General features: G+C 40.9%; 1 protein-coding gene across 3 annotated transcripts in view; it reads right to left on the reverse strand.

The window, feature by feature from the left end:
- Positions 1 to 6,107: 6,107 nt before the first annotated feature.
- LOC133458717 (myosin light chain kinase 3-like) overlaps positions 6,108 to 16,240 on the reverse strand; it is an 86,760-nt gene continuing 76,627 nt past the window's right edge. For all 3 annotated transcript variants that reach the window (XM_061738910.1, XM_061738908.1, XM_061738907.1), the window contains 4 exons: positions 11,139 to 11,209; positions 10,300 to 10,428; positions 7,392 to 7,623; positions 6,108 to 6,183 (listed from right to left, as the gene is read on the reverse strand). In XM_061738910.1, the coding sequence (XP_061594894.1) occupies positions 6,112 to 6,183; positions 7,392 to 7,623; positions 10,300 to 10,428; positions 11,139 to 11,209 (504 nt within the window). In that variant the 3' untranslated portion in view covers positions 6,108 to 6,111. The remainder of the gene's footprint in view (positions 6,184 to 7,391; positions 7,624 to 10,299; positions 10,429 to 11,138; positions 11,210 to 16,240) is intronic.

The raw sequence follows: 16,240 nt of genomic DNA on the forward strand, positions 1-16,240 counted from the left end.
GGTTCCGCGTTACACCAACGCAGAGCCTACGGCGCAGGGTACGCAGCGACCCGCACCGAACGTGGAAATGCGGTCTTTTTCTGCTATTAAAACATGTTGTAGTGTGAATTTGCAACACTTAAACTACAAATAATAGTTTTTGAGGTGACATCAGAGATTGCGCATGCTCTCTGTGAAAGGATGAGGTAAATCTGGTCGCAGCACGGCTTCAACTGTGCGATGCCTTCACGAGGAGCGACCAGGATTTCAAACATGCTTGATTTTCTTGCAACCTCACGATTTGTGATCGGGAGCTCGTCGTGAGGTGTTACAGTAATCTCTCGTCGTTACCCCACGTACACTGCACGAGGCACGAGCAACGATTGGGTCAAAATCGGGCCCGATCAAAAAAAAGTCGCACGACTGGAAAATCGGCTCAAAACGAGCCGATAATCGCACAGTGTATGCCCGGCTTAAGGTGTGAAAATGTGTGTAGAGTTTTACAAATCACTGTGTGTAATGTTTTGCAAAAAGGGTGAAGCAGACATTGTGTGCAATGTTGTGCAAATCTGTGGAGATGTTTTGCTCCTTGGAGTAGAATTTCGCAAATTGTGTGGACATTTTTATTTTAGTGTGTAAACAATCGTAAAAAACTGTAACAGAAGCTGAAATAACCAAAACACTTTATGTTTGCAGAATGACACCACTTTCTCAAAACTTGTCACACATCCATCAAAACCAAACTTTTCCATCAAAACCTACAATTCTTTCTCAATTGAACATGTGTGTTTTCTCATTTATTTACAGTTTTTCACAATGTTTTAAATATTTGTGTGTTATAGGTTGATGCTTTGAGATTTTACTTGAGAACTGTGTGCAACAACCGAAAATTGTGTGTAGTGTTTTGACAGCAAGGTGATTTGTAATTGACCTCAGAGTGTAAAGAAGGAAAGTCAGACTCTAATGCAGATAAGGGAGTGTGAAGTAGTGCCAACTTGGGTCGAGCAATTGGTACATGAAGTGAAGGTTGTGCAAATTGTGCCAAATTTTTTGCTTTTTGAGTGTTAGCAACTGTGAAAAAACTGTAACAATGGATAACAAAATTGAAACTACAGCTATCAATATCAACTTTTGTTCAACACCCTCATAGTATTGACTATTTTACAACTGACAACATACTACAATTTGGGTTTTGTATTGAGCACTCTAACTTAGTTATATAACTTAGAAATATACTGTCACAGAGTATTTACAGTAAAATATTGTAGATGTGTTTTTGTATTGCTGAAGTTCCTGTCAACACCATTGATTTATATTTGTTCTACTGTGTACAAAATGTCAAGATTCTGACAGAAAGATATTTATTGCAGTACTTGTCACATGCACATACTGTGAGCAATCAAAATGACAGGGTTCAATATGCAGTACAACAAAGGTCAATTCTCAAAGAAAGTACTGTAAAATGTGTCTTTTTTCGCGACATTTCGACTTTTTTCTCGACAATTCGACTTTTTTCACAAAATTTTGACTTTTTTCTTGACATTTTTTTTAAAGGTTTTTTTGGGCTCTAGTGGCCCTTTATTGGAGATGCAGACTGTAAAGGGGTAGAGAGAGAACGGGGAAGACACGCAGCAAAGGTGCGCAGGCTGGATTCGAACCCGCGACCGCTGCAGGAGGAGACATTTCGACTTTTTTCACGAAATTTTGACTTTTTTCTCAACATTTCAACTTTTTTCACAAAATTTTGACTTTTTTCTCGACAAAATGACAGGGTTCAATATGCAGTACAACAAAGGTCAATTCTCAAAGAAAGTACTGTAAATGAAACACAATGAAATGAAACCCTGTAAATATGAAAAAAATAAAAATACAGGAAAATTACGCATTGTCGACACGGGCCTGACGATCAGGCCACATGTCCTCGTCCACGTCCTCCTCCATCCATGCTTGGTGTCAACTTCAAGCTATTGACCTCTTTGATAGGTTGAGGACTACTTGCTTTGTTTTGCAAAGAGAGTTCACACAGGGGCTGGTAATTTTTAGTATTGAGAGAGCAGTTCCAATTGGCTGCTACAAAGTGTCTGCAATGTGTTGCCATGGTAAATCAGTTATGTTTTGTGTCTCTTTGTGAGAAGTGTGTTAACTGTTTTGAAAAGTGTATTAAAAGTCAAAGAAAATTGCGTGAAAGCAATGAGAAATAGTTAACTGATTCGCCAGAGAGGTCTCTTGCTGTGCAAAGAAGGTGTGAAAATGAGATAAAGTTGACCCATGATGTGCAAAATGTGTCAAAGTAATCGAGAAAAACTGTAAGAGGGGAATTCATTAAAAAAAGGTCCGTCAAAGGCATGAACACCAGGGCGGAGACAGAGATGTTGAGATTTCCTGCAGGACTGCGTTGGGCAGGAATGTTCGGTCCATCTTAGGGGGGAATATTGGAATATTCTTCCTACCACTTTTAGAGACAGCTCCACTTTACCCTCGTTTAAAGCAAAACCTAAAATATGGCTGAAGGAAAACCAAGGGTGTGAACATTAATTTTAATTTACATTTATTTTTTCTTTTCTTTTCTGTCGTGACCCGTTACTGTATCAAAAATGTGTTTCGGTTTGTTTCCAGCAGCTCCTGCCTGGCGCCCCCTGCTGGTAGAAACGTGTGTCGCAGGCTCCGACGCAAATCTTCGTTAACAGAAATGTTGAAATGTATTTATTCTACACATTTTTACAGCGTTGGAAAATGTTAAGAATGTTTGTATCATGTTTGTCCTCCTAAAGAAACCATGTTAAATCAACAACTATATTCCCCTCCCCCATCCATTTCCATTTTCAAACATTTTTGAAAAAGCTCCAGGAGCCACTAGGGCGGCGCTAAAGAGCCGCGACACTCGGTTTAAACCCTGTATCTCCACCGCTCGCAACTTTAATGAAATCATGCACAAAGAAAATAAAGAAGGAAAAACACACTTTTTTTTAGTGTGCATTTTTTATTAACATATTCTACCTTTATTTTTACATCATTTCACAAGAAAACTTGAAAAAAAAGCGTCATAAATTCAAAGAAACAAGGTATTCAAAGCTTTTCAAATCAAAATCTAAAACAACTGAGAGCACGACAGTCAGCAACGGCGTTGCTGTCGGCGTCCCGTCAAGCTGTGCATTTACACTGGCATATCTATGTGCAATAACTCTATCACGTCTTTAAAAACAACAACAAAATCACATGTTAAACTGAAGCTTTGTACGTGAGTACAGCATGAAAACACTTCAGCCGTCGTCGGTAGGTAGTGTGTGTTGTTATGCCTTCATGGAAGGTGAGAGACTCCCAACTGCAGAAGCAAGATGGCGGCTGCAGGTTCGGGTACGAGCGGAGGGAGAGAAACGCCCGCGGCGGGAGAAAAACGCCCGCGACGGGAGAGAAACGCCCGCGACGGGAGAGAAACGCCCGCGACGGGGGAGAAACGCCCGCGGCGGGGGAGAAACGCCCGCGGCGGGGGAGAAACGCCCGCGGCGGGAGAGAAACGCCCGCGACGGGAGAGAAACGCCCGCGACGGGAGAGAAACGCCCGCGACGGGAGAGAAACACCCGCGACGGGGGAGAAACGCCCGCGGCGGGGGAGAAACGCCCGCGGCGGGGGAGAAACGCCCGCGGCGGGAGAGAAACGCCCGCGACGGGGGAGAAACGCCCGCGGCGGGAGAGAAACGCCCGCGACGGGAGAGAAACGCCCGCGACGGGAGAGAAACGCCCGCGACGGGAGAGAAACGCCCGCGACGGGGGAGAAACGCCCGCGGCGGGAGAGAAACGCCCGCGACGGGAGAGAAACGCCCGCGGCGGGAGAGAAACGCCCGCGGCGGGAGAGAAACGCCCGCGACGGAGAGAGGAACGCCCGCGGCGGGAGAGAAACGCCCGCGGCGGGAGAGAAACGCCCGCGGCGGGAGAGAAACGCCCGCGGCGGGGGAGAAACGCCCGCGGCGGGAGAGAAACGCCCGCGGCGGGAGAGAAACGCCCGCGGCGGGAGAGAAACGCCCGCGACGGGGGAGAAACGCCCGCGGCGGGAGAGAAACGCCCGCGGCGGGAGAGAAACGCCCGCGACGGGGGAGAAACGCCCGCGGCGGGGGAGAAACGCCGGGCTAAAAACGTCTTTGCTGTGTTATATACAAATAAATGAAAGGGGTTCAAATCTACGGAAGCATATTGCTGCCACCACAGAAAAAAAATATCAGTATCACGTTATAACGTGAAACGTTTATTGTTCTTACAATAAATTATCACGTTATAACGTGATCATTTATTGTATCACGTCATAACGTGATAATTTATTGTTAGAACAATATACTATTTATCTCGTTATTACATGAAAAGTTTGTATATTGTAAAACGTGAAAAATATCCTGTTATAATGTGATAAATAGTATATTGTTCTAACAATAAGCGTTTCACGTTTTAACGTGATATTTTTCTCGGGTGGCAGCATTACGCTTCCGTACAAATCCAACCATCTTACAAACTTTACTTAATGCTTGAGAAATATAAGACTTGTAAATTAAAAGAAAGGAAAAACAATCTCTCGTGAAAAGAAAGGAAAAGAATAAATAACAGCGTTCACTCAGAGAATCTCGGAGAAAGATGTGCAAAGCATTTTACGAAGCGTAAAAAGACGAGAAGAAGAGCAGAAGGAGGTTTTTTTTCATGCGGATCAGCTGATTTTATATTTTACATTTGACACGATAAAAGTGACTCATAATGCAGAAACAGTATTTAAATAACACAAAGCTATATTTACTCACTGGTTGAAATTGAAATTGAATGTGTTTTTTTTTGTTTTTTTTTACTTGCACATAAAAAGGAAGTTTAGGCCACGTTTCCACATAGTATTTCCAAAAACAGATATTTCCCCCTCTACGTTTATAAAAACACCATCATTTCCAGGAACCTGCATAAATATCTGTTAAGGTGCTATGAGCAGCCAAACCTACAGGGGGCAGTGTAACGAGAAGATAAAGTCATGCTAGCCAATCAGAATCCTGGAAAAAAACATCAACAAATGACACGAGAAACTTCCAGTTACTTCCAAGATGAACCAGAGTCTTTGGTTTGGAGTGACAGAGAGGTGGAGTTAATTTTCAACATTTTGACTTTTTTATCAACATTTTAACTTTTTTACCGACATTTCGACTTTTTTCTCAAAATTTTGACTTTTTTCTAAAAATTTCGAATCTCCTCAAAATTTTGACTTTTTTCTCAAAATTTCAACTTTTTTCTCAAAATTTTGACTTTTTTCTCAAAATTTTGACTTTTTTCTCAATATTTTGACTTTTTTCTCAAAATTTCATCTTTTTTCTCAAAATTTCTTAAAAACGGATATTTCTCCGTCTACGTTTTTAAAAATCCCATCATTTGCAGGAACCTGCATAAATATCTGTTAAGGTGCTATGAGCAGCCAAACCTACAGGGGGCAGTGTAACGAGAAGATAAAGTCATGCTAGCCAATCAGAATCCTGGAAAAAAACATCAACAAATGACACGAGTAACTTCCAGTTACTTCCAAGATGAACCAGAGTCTTTTGTTTGGAGTGACAGAGAAGTGGAGTTACTTTTAAGTGTGACGTTATGATGGTTTTTGGAGACTTTGAGCTTCGTTTTCGTGTAAACGAACGGACAAAACGCAGGAAAACTCCAGCGTTTTTGCTCCGTGGAAACGGGGCCTGAATTCTCCGGGCAGACATCAGAGAGTGGGGGAAGGTGAAGGTGGAAGTGGAGGTGAAGGTGAAGGTGAAGGTGAGCAGCAATCCAGCGGCTAAACAGGTACAGCAGATGTTGGTCCAGTGTTGGGGGCCGTTTTCTTTTTCTACGAGAAAAAGAAAACGTATTGGAGGAAAAACTATTACTACTACTAAATAACTAACTAAATCAATCAATGAATACATAAATAAATAAATAAAGCATAAATAAACAAACCATACATAAATAAATGAATAAATAAATAATGTGTAAATAAATAAATACATGAATAATGCAGAAACAACCATGGTTCCTACTTTGTGAAAAGGCATTCGCCTCAAAGCGTTTCTACGAGAAAAACTAAACTTATTGGAGGAAAAACTCATGCAGACGGACGGGCTCTTTGGTTCTTACCTTCCTAGCTCTCTGGGGGGGGAGGAGGGTGAGACGGAGGGTGAGACGGAGGGTGAGACGGGTGGCACTTATTTTTCTGCAAAGATCAGATCAACACAACACATGAGACGGCAGTAACACATTCCCAACAAACAAACGCTGCAGCCTGATGACGACTGTGACAGGGTGGAGGAGCTGCAGCCACTCAGGCTGACGGGACACAGGTGTGGCCCGTCAGCCTCTCCATAGCCACGTAGCACTCGCCGTGCTACACTGGCCCGACCGACAGGATCAAGAAATCAATCAATGAATAAATAAATCATAATAAATAATAATACATAAATAAATGATGCATAAATAAATAAATGAATGAATGAATGAATGAATGAATGAATGAATGAATGAATGAATGGATTAATGAATGAATGAATGAATGAATGAATGAACGAACGGATGGATGGATGAATGAATGAATGGATGAATGAATGAATGAACGGACGGATGGATGAATGAATGAATGAATGGATGAATGGATGGATGAATGAAGGAAGGAATGAATGGATGAATGAATGAATGAATGAACGGACAAATGAATGGATGGATGAATGAATGGATGGATGAATGAATGATTGCATGAATGAATGAATGAATGAATGGATGGATGAATGAATGAATGGATGAATGATTGCATGAATGAATGAATGAATGAATGAATGAATGAATGGATGGATGGATGGATGAATGAATGAATGAATGGATGGATGGATGAATGAATGAATGGATGAATGAATGAATGGATGAATGAATGATTGCATGAATGAATGAATGAATTAATGGATGGATGGATGAATGAATGGATGAATGAATGAATGAATGGATGGATGGATGAATGAATGGATGGATGGATGAATGAATGAATGGATGGATGGATGGATGGATGGATGGATGGATGAATGGATGGATGGATGGATGGATGAATGAATGAATGAATGGATGGATGGATGGATGGATGGATGGATGGATGGATGGATGGATGGATGGATGGATGGATGGATGGATGGATGGATGGATGGATGGATGGATGAATGGATGGATGGATGGATGGATGGATGGATGAATGAATGAATGGATGGATGGATGGATGGATGGATGAATGAATGAATGAATGGATGGATGAATGAATGAATGAATGAATGCTGCTGACTCCTACCTTCTGGTTGAGCCGGTAGTGAATGAATGAATGGATGAATGAATGATTGCATGAATGAATGAATGAATGGATGAATGAATGCTGCTGACTCCTACCTTCTGGTTGAGCCGGTAGTGCAGGCTCCGGTCCGACAGCCAGGGATGCCTGAGCGACTCGGCGGCGCTCATCCTCCAGCTCTTGCTCTTCACCAGCAGACGCGTGATGAAGTCTTTGGCCTCGTCGGAGACGCCGGAGAACTCCTGCTCCTCGAAGTTCCACTGGCACGCCAGGATGTTGTTCAGCGTCTCGTTGTCGTCGTCGCCCAGAAACGGGGACAGGCCGCTGAGCCTGGACGGGAGGAATAATAATAATAATAATAATAATAATAATAATAATAATAATAATAATAATAATTCCTCCCGTCCAGGCCGCTGAGCCTGGACGGGAGGAATAATAATAATAATAATTAAAGCTGCAAGCAGCGATGAACGGGCCCTCGCACTCACGGCCACCGTCCCCCATAAGCATATCAGAAATAACACCACCCACGACTTCCTATGTCAAACCATTCAAAAGATATGGCAGAAAATAGGAACTACGAAATATCGACCAATCCGAAGAAGGGGCGGAGCCAATTTACACAAATGAAGGTTGAGGACTCTAAACCAAATCCAATGACACCACCCACGAGTCTTTATGTCAAACCATTCAAAAGTTATGGCAGAAAGTAGGAACTATCAAATATGGACCAATCAGAAGAAGGGGGGGGGTGCGCTTTTTGGCGTCTATCGTCGCCAAGGTAACGCTTTTGACTGAGAAAAGCAATGCGTGTCGTCGCAGGATGGAGACGCACATTTTGATGTATAACACACCTGGGTGCACGTTACGGTTCGGGCCGTATTAACGGCCGAAGAAATGGCATAAACTTCGCAAAAATGACACGATTATTTCAAAATGGCCGACTTCCTGTTTGGTTTGGGCGATGGCGCCAAGAGACTTTTCTTTAAGTTGCGACATGATACAGGTGTGTACCGATTTTCGTGCATGTACGTCAAACCATATTGTGGGGCTTGAAGAACAAAGTTTTCTAGGGGGCGCTGTTGAGCCATTAGGCCACGCCCATTAATGAAAACCATTAAATATCACATTTTTCACCAGGCCTGGCTTGGTGCACAATTTGGTGACTTTTGGGGCACGTTTAGGGGAAAAAAGGCCCCAATTTCGTCTGAAAAATGGCGAAGCCAGAGGCACTATTGTTATCCTGCGGGTTTATTAGTGCCACGGCAGCCCCCCGTGGCACTCTCAAAATTTCTGCGAGGAAATTTTCTAGTTAGTGCCACGACTTGCGCCAAGTGGCACGCCTCCTCCATAGCTATGCAATAGCAATGGAGGAGGAGTGCCTCTTTGCGCAGCCAGAGGCACTATTGTTATTGTGTGGATTTAATCTTCTTCTTCTTTTTTTTTATTATTCATTTTCCGGACAAAACTTCGGTGCGCTACTAGCTTTGAGAAAACGCGAAAAGTAAAAACGTAGAAACGTGCGCCTTAAGCGGCGAATCTTGTGCTATGACTTTTATTAGCGATTGGCGTGCACGTTTTTGCGCAACGTGCAAAAATGTGCGCGCTTACCCGCATCTGGAATGCATTGGAAAAACTTTTGGGCCTCACCACTCGCACACCATTACTCGAAAAATTCTGAACCGATTTAGAAAGTTGTAGGCCCTGAATTTAACTACAGTCCTGTGGATTGTCAGAGCGATTGTACAAATAGTTTTTGCATGAAGTGCAAAAACATTTCCAAATTTCCAAACTAATGGGGAACTATTTTCCCATGTATTTGTATGGCCCCATTAAAAGCGGATGGGAAAATGTTGAGAAAAAAAAGACAAAATTCACCTTTTTTCTGAGTCATCTAACTTGCTCATACTTGCACGTAGAAATGTCATTCAAACTTCAAAACGGAGGAAAACTTCTCTTCTCTCTCCAAACAGTTTTTTCCTAAAATGTACACTTTTCAAGAGAGCGCTCAAGCGAGGACTGGAAATCACTTTTTTGTCAAATCTAGAGTGAAGTTCTAATTTTTTAGAGTGAGAGAAACATTCAACGCAGAGCCTACGGCATAAGGCTGGCGGCGTCTGAAGACCTCACTTATCTTTTTTTTGTTCAAAGATATAAAACAAAGTTGATACTAAAATTGTTTGTTCTCCTTTTTTCCAAATGAGAATCGATAAGAGGATCGAAAATGGAATCGGAATCGGGAAAATCTTATCAATTCCCATTCCTAGTCTCCATTGACTGCAATGTAATAAAAAAAATAAAAAAGTTTTCTTCAAAAAAATCTCACTTTGTTTTCGCACTGCCGTTACTAACACATTTTAAGGAATATCTGAATAAGATTGTCAGAATCTGCTAGGTTCTGTGTCTCTCACGATGTCTTTGTTTTTCTGCTAGGAGCTATGGCTTTCTCACAAATCGGAGTTATTTCAGAACTTCTCACAAGGCAAAAGCTGGAGTTTTCTCAAAGCGAACCTGGAACATTCCTCATGTCGAGGTTCTTGTTGCCCCTAGCAACCAGAGCACAGCTGTTGACTGATTAGACTGAGCCAGAACTGGTCACATGACCCAGTCAGTACAGACTTCATATACTTTACCCTGGAAAATGGAGAAATCTGAACCCTGACCTTTTGACCTTAGATGATCCCCAGTCCTGCTGGGAACAGGTTCATGGGATATATATGTATATTATTATTATTATACATATAAATATTTACATTTGTATATTATATATACAAATTAGCCCCGCCCCTTCTTCTGATTGGCCGATATATTATAGTCCAATATCTTTTGAATGGTTTGACATAGAGAGTCATGGGTGGTGTCATTGGACTCGGTATTGAGTCCTTCAACTTTATTGCTTGCAAAATGCAATAATGTACACAAATGTGCAGCAGCCCGCCGTGGCACTCTCGAAATTTCTGCGAGGAAATTGTCTAGTTAGAATTATAATTGATTGCAATGACTCACATCATGTACATGATGACGCCGAGGCTCCACATGTCCGTGGGGAAGGACACGAACTCGTAGTTGATAACTTCAGGGGCCAGGAACTCAGGCGTCCCGAAGTTGACCCGGAGTTTCTCCCGGGGTTTGTACCTGCGGGCAGAGGTGGGAGTAATCAGTTACAGTTACTCCCTTACAGTTACTGGAGTACGTTTGTTGTTCTTTAAGGAGTAGTTTTGAATCACTATACTTTTTACTTTTACTTGAGTAGATTTGTGAAGAAGAAACTGTTCCTCTTACTCCGCTACATTAGGCTACGTTGAGCTGTTACTTTTCTTTTATCCCTTTTATCCACGTACGCGTCAATCTCATGACATCACTGGGTGATTCTTTGGGAAAAATGTTAGTTTTTGCATGTTTTGTCACATTTACACAGACTCAAACACACACAGAGTTTCTATGAGTTCATGTTTGTTCTAGTTCTGCCTGGTTAAAAAAGAAAAGTACAAGGCTCAAAATTTTGTGCTACTTGTGCTTAATTTATTTTTTTATTATGTTATTTTATTTATTTTATTTTATTAAAGTACTTGAATTTACTTTAAGATTATTTTAATTTAAGCTATTTTTTATTTTTTATTAATCTTAATTTATTTTATTGATTTAATTAGCCTGAAGATGATTATTTTGTACTTTTGTCTGTTTGAATGGTTGTGTTAAAAAAAAAAAATCCGACATTACTCAACAGTTACTCAGTACTTGAGTACTTTTTTACTTTTCCTCAGTAAGTAATTATTTGGATGATACTTTTACTTCTACTTGAGTCATATTATTCTGAAGTAACAGTACTTTTACTAAAGTATTACCTCCTCGCCAGGCCGAAGTCGATGATCTTGATCTTGTTCGTCGCTCTGTCGACACACAGAATGTTCTCCGGCTGGAAAAGGAGCAGAAAAGCCGGAATTTCAGACACTTTCGGAGAGAAAACAGGCGTAGAGGGTCAGACACACTGCAAAAACTCACAATCTTAACAAGAATATTTGTCTTATTTCTAGTTCAAATGTCTCATTTTTAGTAAAAAAATCTCATTACACTTAAAACAAGACTCATCACTGGGAAAAACAACAATTTTCACCTGTTTCAAGTAGATTTTCACTTAAAATAAGTAGAAAAATCTGCCAGTGGAACAAGATTGTTTTGCTTGTAATGAGAAGATAAATCTTGTTCCACTGGCAGATTTTTCTACTTATTTCAAGTGAACATTTACTTGAAACAGGTCGAAATGTCAAGAAAAAAAGTCAAAATTTTGTGAAAAAAGTCGAAATGTCGAGAAAAAAAAGTCAACATTTTGTTAAAAAAGTCAAAATGTCGAGAAAAAAAGTCAAGATTTTGTAAAAAAAAAGTCGAAATGTCGAGAAAAAAGTCGAAATGTCGAGAAAAAAAAGTCAAGATTTTGTGAAAAAGCCGAAATGTGGAGAGAAAAATCTCATTCCACTTAAAACAAGACTCATCACTGGAAAAAACAACAATTTTCACCTGTTTCAGGTAGATTTTCACTTAAAATAAGTAGAAAAATCTGCCAGTGGAACAAGATTGTTTTGCTTGTAATGAGAAGATAAACCTTGTTCCACTGGCAGATTTTTCTACTTATTTCAAGTGAAAATTTACTTGACACAGTTGAAAATTGTCAAATAACAAGTTATTTTTCTGTTAATGACTCTTGTTTTAAGTGTAATGAGATTTTTTGACTAAAAATGAGACATTTTAACTAGAAATAAGACAAATATTCCTGGTAAGGTTTTGAGTTTTTGCAGTGCACCCCTGCACCGATCACAGCGTGAAATCCATACATTTGTCAATATTGTTGTCTCATGTACAACACTGACATTGTATTATTAGGAGATGAGAAAGTATCATGAATGATCTGTTTTATTGCAGGCTGAGGCAACGAGCAACCCCCAGACCTGGAGAGGAATTGGATAAAGCCGATCAAATGTGTTTCCACGAAAACCTCAATTCAGAATTACTGTTTCCATGTAAACTGGAAGGAAAATAGTTTAATTCTGAATTATTTAATTGGGAATAATTAATTCCGTATTAAAAAACATCACGTAACCGTGGCCAGTCAGTTCTGTTTTCTGTAGAAAGATGTTTCTCAGGAACACAGAACTTGACGGCTTTATATTTCTACAGAAAAACACGATGCTGCTGTCGTGTCTCCCAGTCCCAGGTCCTTTAGGTCATTTAGGACTGGGTCCAAATCATCCCCCCTGAAATAAAAACGGTCCAAATCATCGCCCCCTGAAATAAAAACGGTCCAAATCATCCCCCCCTGAAATAAAAACGGTCCAAATCATCCCCCCCCTGAAATAAAAACGGTCCAAATCATCCCCCCTGAAATAAAAACGGTCCAAATCACCCCCCCTGAAATAAAAACGGTCCAAATCATCCCCCCTGAAATAAAAACGGTCCAAATAATCCCCCCCTGAAATAAAAACGGTCCAAATCATCCCCCCCTGAAATAAAAAGAGTCCAAATCATCCCCCCCTGAAATAAAAACGGTCCAAATCACCCCCCCTGAAATAAAAAGGGTCCAAATCATCCCCCCCTGAAATAAAAAGAGTCCAAATCATCCCCCCCTGAAATAAAAACGGTCCAAATCATCCCCCCCTGAAATAAAAACGGTCCAAATCATCCCCCCTGAAATAAAAACGGTCCAAATCATCCCCCCTGAAATAAAAACGGTCCAAATCATCCCCCCCTGAAATAAAAACGGTCCAAATCATTCCCCCCCCTGAAATAAAAACGGTCCAAATCATCCCCCCTGAAATAAAAACGGTCCAAATCATCCCCCCCTGAAATAAAAACGGTCCAAATCATCCCCCCTGAAATAAAAACGGTCCAAATCATCCCCCCTGAAATAAAAACGGTCCAAATCATCCCCCCTGAAATAAAAACGGTCCAAATCATCCCCCCTGAAATAAAAACGGTCCAAATCATCCCCCCTGAAATAAAAACGGTCCAAATCATCCCCCCCTGAAATAAAAACGGTCCAAATCATCCCCCCTGAAATAAAAACGGTCCAAATCATCCCCCCCTGAAATAAAAACGGTCCAAATCATCCCCCCTGAAATAAAAACGGTCCAAATCATCCCCCCCTGAAATAAAAACGGTCCAAATCATCCCCCCTGAAATAAAAACGGTCCAAATCATCCCCCCCCTGAAATAAAAACGGTCCAAATCATCCCCCCCTGAAATAAAAACGGTCCAAATCATCCCCCCCCCTGAAATAAAAACGGTCCATATCATCCCCCCTGAAATAAAAACGGTCCAAATCATCCCCCCCTGAAATAAAAACGGTCCAAATCATCCCCCCTGAAATAAAAACGGTCCAAATCATCCCCCCCTGAAATAAAAACGGTCCAAATCATCCCCCCTGTAAAACTGCCATCCCTCCTTTCCATCCCTTATGTCATTTCATCAATGAATGTGGTTTTACTGCTATTTCAACATTTAGAGTCATCACCAGAAAAATAACACCAGAAAAATAACTTATTTAACAATTTTCACCGGTTTCAAGTAAATTTTCACTTGAAATAAGTAGAAAAATCTGCCAGTGGGACAAGATTTATCTTCTCATTACAAGCAAAAAAATCTTGTTCCACTGGCAGATTTTTCTACTTATTTCAAGTGAAAATCTACTTGAAACAGGTGAAAACTGTTTTTCCCAGTGATGAGTCTTGTTTTAAGTGTAATAAGATTTTCTTTTACTAAAATGAGACATTTTAACTAGAAATAAGACGAATATTTTTTACTATGGCCAAAGCAGGACTCTCACATACTGTATAACATCTACACATCCCATTTTTCAGATTTTTGTCTTATTTTAAGTGGACCAAATGACTTATTTAAAAATAAAGCGTGCATATCTGATGTTGCTCACAGTAGTCCTCAGTTTGCTCAGGGAGCTTGTGTGAACAGAACAGAACTTGACGGCTTTATATTTGTACAGAAAAACACGACGCTGCTGTCGTGTCTCCCAGTCCCAGGTCCTTTAGGTCATTTAGGACTGGGTCCAAATCATCCCCCCTGAAATAAAAACGGTCCAAATCATCCCCCCCTGAAATAAAAACGGTCCAAATCATCCCCCCTGAAATAAAAACGGTCCAAATCATCCCCCCTGAAATAAAAATGGTCCAAATCATCCCCCCCTGAAATAAAAACGGTCCAAATCATCCCCCCTGAAATAAAAACGGTCCAAATCATCCCCCCTGAAATAAAAACGGTCCAAATCATCCCCCCTGAAATAAAAACGGTCCAAATCATCCCCCCCTGAAATAAAAACGGTCCAAATCATCCCCCCCTGAAATAAAAACGGTCCAAATCATCCCCCCTGAAATAAAAACGGTCCAAATCATCCCCCCTGAAATAAAAACGGTCCAAATCATCCCCCCTGAAATAAAAACGGTCCAAATCACCCCCCCTGAAATAAAAACGGTCCAAATCATCCCCCCCTGAAATAAAAACGGTCCAAATCATCCCCCCCTGAAATAAAAACGGTCCAAATCATCCCCCCCTGAAATAAAAACGGTCCAAATCATCCCCTGAAATAAAAACGGTCCAAATCATCCCCCCTGAAATAAAAACGGTCCAAATCATCCCCTCTGAAATAAAAACGGTCCAAATCATCCCCCCCTGAAATAAAAACGGTCCAAATCATCCCCCCTGAAATAAAAACGGTCCAAATCATCCCCCCTGAAATAAAAACGGTCCAAATCATCCCCTCTGAAATAAAAACGGTCCAAATCATCCCCCCCCTGAAATAAAAACTGTCCAAATCATCCCCCCCTGAAATAAAAACGGTCCAAATCATCCCCCCCTGAAATAAAAACGGTCCAAATCATCCCCCCCTGAAATAAAAACGGTCCAAATCATCCCCCCCTGAAATAAAAACGGTCCAAATCATCCCCCCCTGAAATAAAAACGGTCCAAATCATCCCCCCTGAAATAAAAACGGTCCAAATCATCCCCCCCTGAAATAAAAACGGTCCAAATCATCCCCCCTGAAATAAAAACGGTCAGAATCATCCCCCCCTGAAATAAAAACGGTCCAAATCATCCCCCTGAAATAAAAACGGTCCAAATCATCCCCCCCTGAAATAAAAACGGTCCAAATCATCCCCCCCTGAAATAAAAACGGTCCAAATCATCCCCCCTGAAATAAAAACGGTCCAAATCATCCCCCCCTGAAATAAAAACGGTCCAAATCATCCCCCCCTGAAATAAAAACGGTCCAAATCATCCCCCCTGAAATAAAAACGGTCCAAATCATCCCCCCTGAAATAAAAACGGTCCAAATCATCCCCCCTGAAATAAAAACGGTCCAAATCATCCCCCCCTGAAATAAAAACGGTCCAAATCATCCCCCCTGAAATAAAAACGGTCCAAATCATCCCCCCTGAAATAAAAACGGTCCAAATCATCCCCCCTGAAATAAAAACGGTCCAAATCATCCCCCCTGAAATAAAAACGGTCCAAATCATCCCCCCTGAAATAAAAACGGTCCAAATCATCCCCCCTGAAATAAAAACGGTCCAAATCATCCCCCCTGAAATAAAAACGGTCCAAATCATCCCCCCTGAAATAAAAACGGTCCAAATCATCCCCCCTGTAAAACTGCCACCCTCCTTTCCATCCCTTATGTCATTTCATCAATGAATGTGGTTTTACTGCTATTTCAACATTTAGAGTCATCACCAGAAAAATAACTTATTTGACAATTTTCACCGGTTTCAAGTAAATTTTCACTTGAAATAAGTAGAAAAATCTGCCAGTGGGACAAGATTTATCTTCTCATTACAAGCAAAAAAATCTTCAGATTTTTCTACTTATTTCAAGTGAAAATCTACTTGAAACAGGTGAAAACTGTTTTTCCCAGTGATGAGTCTTGTTTTAAGTGTAATAAGAT

Source organism: Cololabis saira, chromosome 13 (assembly GCF_033807715.1).
Source record: "Cololabis saira isolate AMF1-May2022 chromosome 13, fColSai1.1, whole genome shotgun sequence".
In the NCBI taxonomy this organism is placed as follows: domain Eukaryota; kingdom Metazoa; phylum Chordata; class Actinopteri; order Beloniformes; family Belonidae; genus Cololabis; species Cololabis saira.